Below are 8,345 nucleotides of genomic sequence, written 5' to 3'. Positions count from 1 at the left end.
AAACTCAAAAATGCACGCTTTCATTAGATTTTCCTCTTTGATTCTTTCATCTTTCATAATGTCTCATACTTGCTTCCTGGAGTCTTGCACCAAATCTTTGACATTAACTCTGTTCTGAGGAGAGAAGGATCCAGAGTAAGACTAGTGTATAAAAATGTTTGTTCAACATGGCTCAGGCATGTTGCTGTTAGCTTGATTGGGGTTGAGTCTTGAAGAAGCATCAGTAGCAATTTGTCTAACCTTTTTTCAAGGTTCTTAGCTTTCTTTCATTGGATTAGAACATGCCCCTTTAGCTCGAAGAAGTTTGTTATTACCCACCTTCTGAAGCCTACTTCTGTCAATTTGTTAAACTCATTCTCCGTCCAGTTTTCTTCCCTTGCTGGCAAGGGGTTGTGATTCTTTGGAGGGGAAGAGGCATTCTGGTTTTTGGAATTTTCAGCCTTTTTCCATCAGTTTCTCTCCATTTCCGTGGCTTTATCTACCTTTGGTTTATAATGTTGGTGGCCTTTGGATGGGGCCTCTGAGTAGAGGTCCTATTTTGTTGATGTTGATGCTATTCCTTTCTGTTTGTTAGTCTTCTTTCTAACCGTCAGGCCCCTCTGCTGCAGGTCTGCTGGAGTTTGCTGGATGTCCACTCCAGATCCTGTTTGCTTGGGTATCACCAGCAGAGGCTGCAGAACAGCAAAGATTGCTGCCTGTTTCTTCCTCTGGAAGCTTTGTCCCAGAGGGGCACCTGTCTGAAGCCAGCCAGAGCTTTCCTGTATGAGGTATCTGTCAGCCCCTACTGGGAGGTGTCTCCCAATCAGGAGACATGGGGATTAGGAACCCACTTGAGGAGGTAGTCTGACTCTTACCATAGCTGGAATGCTCTTCTGGGAGATCCACTCTCTTCAGAGTCGTCAGTCAACTACCTTTAATTTTGCTGAAGATGCTCCCACAGCTGCCCCTTCCCCCAGGTGCCCTGTCCCAGGGAGATGGGGGTTTTAATCTATAAGCCCCTGATTGGGACTACTGCCTTTTATTTCAGAGATGCCCTGCCCAGAGAGGAGGAATCTAGAGAGACAATCTGGCCACAGTGGGCTTGCTGAGCTGCAGCACACTCCACCCAGTTTGATCTTCCAGGTGGCTGTGTTTACACTGTGAGGGTAAAACTGCCTAATCAAGCCTCAGCAATGGAGGATACCCCTCACCCCACCAAGCTCAAGCATCCTAGGTCAACCTCAGACTACTGTGCTGGCACCAATAATTTAAAGTCAGTGAATCTTAGCTTGTTGGGCTTCGTGGGGGTGGGTAACAACAAGCCAGACCACTTAGCTACCTGGCTTCAGCCTCCTTTCCAGGGGAGTGAACGGTACTGTCTTGCCAGCATTCCAGGCACAATTGGTGGGGCGGGGGGTGGGGGGAAACTCCTGCAACTCACTCTGTGTCTGTTCAACTGGCTGCCAAGTTTTGCACCTGAAACCCAGGGCCCTGGTGGCATAGGCACAAGAGGGACTCTCCTGTCTGCAGGTTGTAAAGACTGTGGGAAAAATACAGTATCTGGGCCAGAATGCACCATTCCTCATGGCACAGTCCCACATGGCTTAGTACTTCACAGCTTCTCTTGGATAGGAGTGGGAACTCCCTAACCCCTTGCACTTCCTGGGTGAGGCAACACCCCACCCTTTGGCTCGCCCTCCATGGGCTGCACTCACTCCCCAACAAGTCTCAATGAGATGAACCAGGTACCTCAGTCGGAAATGCAGAAATCATCCACTTTCTGTGTTGATCTCACTAGGAGCTGATCCTATTTGGCCATCTTGCCAGCCCTCCATAGAGAAGAACGTAAATGACCTAATGAAGCTGAAAAACATAGCATGAGAACTTCGTGAAACATACACAAGTATCAACAGTCAAATCAATCAAGCAAAAGAAAGGATATCAGTGGTGAAGATCAACTTAATGAAATAAAGTATGAAGGTAAGATTAAAGAAAAAAGAATGAAAAGGAAAAAACAAAGCCTGCAAGAAATATGGGACTATGTAAAAAGACCAAGTCAAACCTATGTTTGATTAGTGTACCTGAAAGTGATGGGGAGAATGGAACCAAGTTGGAAAACAGTCTTCAAAATATTATCCAGAAGAATTTCACCAACCTAGTAAGACAGGTCAACATTTAAATTCAAGTAATACAGAGAACAACAAAAAGATACTCCTTGAGAAGAGCAACCCCAAGACATAATCATCAGATTCACCAAGGTTGAAATGAAGGAAAAATGTTAAGGGCAGCCAGAAAGAAACTCCAGGTTACCCACAAAAGGAAGCTCATCAGACTAACAGTGGTTCTTTCTGCAGAAACCCTACAAGCCAGAAGAGAGTGGGATCCAATAGTCAACATTCTTAAAGAAACGAATTTTCAATCTAGAATTTCATACCCTGCCAAACTAAGGTTATAAGTGAAGGAGAAATAAAATCTTGAGACAAGAAAATGCTGAGAGATTTTATCACTACCAGGCCTGCTTTACAAGAGCTCCTGAAGAAAGCACTAAACATGGAAAGGAACAACTGGTACCAGCCCCTGTAAAAACATACCAAATTGTAAAGACCATCGACACTATGAAGAAATTGCATGAAATAATGGGCAAAATAACCAGCTAGCATCATAAGACAGATCAAATTCACATATAACAATGTAAACCTTAAATGTAAATGGTCTAAATGCCTCAATTAAAAGACAGACTGGCAAATTGGATAAACAGTCTAGACTCATCAGTGTGCTGTATTCAGGAAACACATCTCATGTGCAAAGACACACATAGGCTCAAAATAAAGGGATGACGGAATATTTACCAAACAAACGGAAAGCAAAAAGAAAACAAAACTAAACAAAAAAACCAAACAAACAAACAAACAAACAAAAAACAAAGCAAGGGTTGCAGTTCTAGTATCCGATTAAACAGACTTCAAACCAACAAAGATCAAAAGAGACAAAGAAGGGCATTACATAATGGTAAAGGGATCAATGCAACAAGAAGAGCTAACTAACATGAATATACATGCACCAAATACGGGAGCACCCAGATTCATAAAGCAAGTTCTTAGAGACCTACAAGGAGATTTAGACTCCCACACAATAATAGTGGGAGACTTTAACATCCCACTGTCAATATTAGACAGATCAACACAGAAAATTAACAAGGATATTCAGGACTTAAACTCTGCTATGGACCAGACAGACCTAATAGACATCTACAGAATTCTCCACCCCAAATCAACAGAATATACATTCTTCTCAGCACCACATCACACTTATTCTAAAATCGATCACATAATTGGAAATAAAACAATCTTCAGCGAATGCAAAAGAATGGAAATCATAACAGCCTTTGAGACCACAGTGAAATAAAATTAGAACTCAGGATTAAAAAATGCACTCAAAACCACACAACTACATGGAAACTGAGCAACCTGCTCCTGGGTAAATAATGAAATTAAGGCAGAAATAAATAAGTTATATGAAACCAAAGAGACTAAAGACACAATGTACCAAAATCTCTGGGACACATTTAAAACAGTGTCTAGAGGGGTATTTATAGAACTAAATGCCCACAGGAGGAAGCAGGAAAGCTCTAAAATCGACACTCTCATATCACAATTAAAAGAACTAGAGAAGCAAGAGCAAACAAATTCAAAAGCTAGCAGAAGATAAGAAATAACTAAGATCAGAGCAGAACTGAAGGAGATAAAGACACAAAAAAACTCTTCAAAAAATCAATGAATCCAGAAGCTGGTTTTTTGAAAAGATCGACAAAATAGATAGACCACTAACCAGATAAATAAAGAAGATAAGAGAGAAGGATCAAATAGAATAAAAAATGATAAAGGGAATATCGCCACTGATCCTACAGAAATACAAACTACAATCAGAGAATACTATAAACACAACTACACAAATAAACTAGAAAATCCAGAAGAAATGGATAAATTCCTGGACACATACACCCCCAAAGTCCAAACCAGGAAGAAGTCAAATTCCTGAACAGACCAATAACAAGGTCTGAAATTGAGGCAGTAATTAATAGCCTATCAATAAAAAAAGGCCAGGAGGGACAGGATGGATTCACAGCTGAATTTTACCAGAGGTACAAAGAGAAGCTGGTACGATTTCTTCTGAAACTATTCCAAACAATAGAAAAAGAGGGAATCCTCCCTAACTCACCTTATGAGGCCAGCATCATCCTGATACCAAAACCTGGCAGAGACACACACACACAAAACTTTCAGACAAATATCCCTGATGAACATAGATGCAAAAATCTTCAATAAAATACTGGCAAACTGAATTCAGCAGCACATTAGAAAGCATATCCACCACAATCAAGTCAGATTCATTCCTGGGATGCAAGGCTGGTTCAACATACATAAATCTATAAATGTAATCCATCACATAAACAAAACCAATGACAAAAACCACATGATGATCTCAATAGATGCAGAAAAAAACCTTTGAAATAATTCAACACTCTTTTATGCTAAAAACTCTCATAAACTAGGTATTGATAGAACGTATCTCAGAATAATAAAAGCAATTTATGGTAAACCCATAGCCAATATCATACTGAATGGGCAAAAGCTGGAATCATTCCCTTTGAAAACCAGCACAAGACAAGGATGCCCTCTCTCACCAGTACTATTCAACATAGTATTGGTAATTCTGGGCAGGAAAATCAGGTAAGGGAAAGAAATAAAGTGTGTTCAATTAGGAAAAGAAGTCAAATTGTCTCTGTTTACAGATGACATGATTGTATATTTAGAAAACCCCATCATCTCAGCCCAAAATCTCCCTAAGCTGATAAGTAACTTCAGCAAAGTCTCAGGATACGAAATTAATGTGCAAAAATCACAAGCATTCCTATACACCTACAACAGACCAGCAGGAATCCAAATCATGAATGAACTCCCATTCACAATTGCTACAAAGTGAATAAAATAGCTAGGAATACAACTTACAAAGGACCTGAAGCACTTCTTGAAGGAAAACTACAAATCACTACTCAAACAAATAAGAGAAGACACAAACAAATGGAAAAACATCCCATGCTCATGATAGGAAGTATCAATATCGTGAAAATAGCCTTAGTGATCGAAGTAATTTATAAATTCAATGCCATTCCCCATCAGCTATTATTGACTTTCTTCGCAAAATTAGAAAAAAACTACTTTAAATTTCATATGGAACCAAAAAAGCGCTCGTATAGCCAAGACAATCCTAAGCAAAAAGGACAAAGCTGGAGGCATCATACTACCTGACTTCAAACCATACTACAAGTCTAAGGTAACTGAAACAGCATGGTACGGGTACCAAAACAGATATATACAAAAATAAAACAAAACAGAGTCCTCAGATATAACACCACACATCTGCAACCACCTGATTTTTGACAAACCTGACAAAAATAAGCAATAGTGAAAGGATTCCCTATTTAATAAACGGTGTTGGGAAAACTGGCTAGCCATATGGCAGAAAACTGAAACTGGACCCCTTCCTTACATCTTATATAAAAATTAACTCAAGATGGATTAAAGACTTAAACATGAGGCTTTAAATCATAAAAAAACCCTAGAAAAAAACCTAGGCAATACCATTCAGGACATAGGCATGTGCAAAGACTTCATGACTAAAACACCAAAAGCAATGGCAACAAAAGCCAAAATTGACAAATGGGATCTAATTAAACTAAAGAGCTTCTGCATAGCAAAAGAGACTATCAGCAGAATGAAGAGGTAACCTACAGAATGGGAGAAAATTTTTGCAATCTACCCATCTGACAAAGGGCTAATATCCAGAATCTACAAAGAACTTAAACAAATTTACAAGGAAAAAAAAAACATCAAAAAGTAGGCAAAAGATGAACAGACACTTCTCAAAAGAAGACATTTATACTGTCAACAAACATATATTAAAAAGCTCATCATCACTGGTCATTAGAGAAATGGAAATCAAAACCACAATGAGATACCATCTCATGCCAGTTAGAATGGCAATCATTAAAAAGTCAGGAAACAACAGATGCCGAAGAGGATGTAGAGAAATAGGGACACTTTTACACTGTTGGGGGAAATGTAAATTAGTTCAACCTTTGTGGAAGACAGTATGGCGATTCCTCAAGGATCTAGAACCAGAAATACATTTGACCCAGTAATTGCATTTCTGGGTATATACCCAAAGGTTTATAAATCATTCTACTATAAAGACACATACACATGTATGTTTACTGCAGCATTATTTATAATAGCAAAGACTTGGAACCAACCCAATGCCCATCAATGATAAACTGGATAAAGGAAATGTGGCACATATACACCATGGAATAGTATGCAGCCGTAAAAAAGAATGAGTTCATGTCATTTGCAGAGACATGGATGATCAGCTGGAAACCATCATTTTCAGCAAAGGAACACAGAAACAGAAAACCAAACACCACATGTTTTTACTCATAATGGAAGTTGAACAATGAGAACACATGGACTCAGGGAGGGGAACATTACACAGTGGGGCCTATTGGGGAGTGGGGAACTAAGGGAGGGATAGCATTAAGAGAAGTACCTAATGTAGATGATGGGATCATGGGTGCAGCAAATCACCATGACATGTGTATACCTATGTAACAAACTTGCACTTTCTGCACATGTATCCCAGAACTTAAAGTATAATAATAATTTTTAACAAAAGAAGCATCTGTACATTACCCAAGCCTCCTGAACCCAGTTATTCCCACTTAAGATCATCGGTGAATGATCCTTAGTCTCCTTACCAGTGGGAGGCAGGGACCCTGGCACTTATGCCTACTAACAAAGAGCAAGGCCTCTGTCCTAGCAGTTGCTTCAGCTTTACTTTTCTCTTGGTTGAAAATCCACATTCAGATATTAGACTTTTAAGTAACTTTTAGTGTAAGTATTCAGTTTACCTTATGAATTATATCCTATTCTTGTTGTCTGCATTTCTAGTTTATGCATCAGATTTTCTGCTTTTCTGTATCAGTAGAAATGCATGTCCTTCATTCTTAGACAATTCTTATTGCTGTTGAGACAAGTCTGCAAATGCAAACTATGGTCTTTAAGAAACAATGATTCTTAATAGATAGCATAACTAATTTCAACAGAAATGTTCTCAAATCTGTCAGATTATATATGCCCCAAATCCAGTTACACCACCATATTGATTTTTACTTAAATCTCCCAAATTATTGAATACAAAAATGTAATAATAATAATAATAATTAATAAAATAATAAAAATAAAGTAAACAATATATTTGGGTCTGAGATTACACAAATTTATTAAATTAAAATTTCTATTTTCAACAGTTATTGGATGAAAATCAAATAGCCTATATTCAATCAATGGTAAAGAAATTAAACTTAATATTAGGTTACTCATTAATTTCACAGTCTGCCAGAAGTAGGTGATTCAAGAAGCTGGTGGTGAAAGAATAAAAGGATACTGGGAACTGGAGAGAATGAATACAATGGCTGCATTCAGTAGAGACTTTGATCCCAATACTCAAAAGGATCCAGAAATTTAGCAGGTGAGTCTATAGAAGCGAGATCCACAGATTGGTCTGTCACAAGAAGACTGGCAGGCTCTAGAAGCCAAGTAATTTGGGTAGCAGAATCTGGATCCAGAACTCAGGGAAGGAAAACCACAGTCTCCGTATTTCAGGGATCTGAAGCCACTGGATCCATGACCCAGTGGGTAGCAGCTCCTAGATCCATAGCCCAGGGAGCAGCAGCTGCTGGACCCAAAGCCCAGAGATCCAGAGCAAGTCATATGGCAGGGACTGCAGAGCATGGAGGTCCTAGGGTGATAGCAGGGTGTCTGGCAGCTGGTGGGCTCCCAGTAGGTCTTCTGACAGCCCCTGTAGAGGGAGGAGCCCAGCTGGCAGGTTCTGGGAGAGCAGAGGTCAGTGCTATAGACCACGTTGCTGGCATAGGAGCCTGGGTAGCGCAGGTAGCTGCCAAAGGAGCGGGACGAGAAGTTTCCAGAGCAGCAGTTGTAGGACATGCTGATGAGAGATGTGAGTTCAGCTGAAGTGTACCTAAGAAGATTCTTGAGTTTTAATATCGCATCCTGGACAAGAGCATTTATATCCTCTCAGCAATAGGTGCGGTGCCCAACAGGGTCATTCTTTACATATTTGCACTCCCTCATTTACATATGTGTAACCCTGTAATCTTGTCTGTAATTGCATTTGAATAGTTTTCCACGTATTGTACTTATGGGTGCTATAATTTTGGTGTTATAGCAGAAAGCAAATGAACTGCACTTATGTCAGAAATGCTATGACTGTTTTACATTAACGCCTAG

The 8,345-nt window shown here is 39.6% G+C and overlaps 1 protein-coding gene across 1 annotated transcript; it reads right to left on the bottom strand.

The window, feature by feature from the left end:
* Positions 1-7,292: 7,292 nt before the first annotated feature.
* Positions 7,293-8,100, bottom strand: LOC105713786 (keratin-associated protein 13-4). The gene has a single exon (XM_012447593.3). It carries the CDS (start codon positions 8,040-8,042, stop codon positions 7,560-7,562), a length of 483 nt encoding a protein of 160 aa, XP_012303016.2. The 5' UTR covers positions 8,043-8,100; the 3' UTR covers positions 7,293-7,559.
* Between the last annotated feature and the right edge of the window lie 245 nt (positions 8,101-8,345).

Source organism: Aotus nancymaae, unplaced genomic scaffold, assembly GCF_030222135.1.
Source record: "Aotus nancymaae isolate 86718 unplaced genomic scaffold, 86718_ANA_hifiasm-v0.15.2.pri h1tg000022l_1, whole genome shotgun sequence".
Lineage (NCBI taxonomy): Eukaryota > Metazoa > Chordata > Mammalia > Primates > Aotidae > Aotus > Aotus nancymaae.
This window is presented reverse-complemented; position numbering and strand designations above follow the sequence as displayed.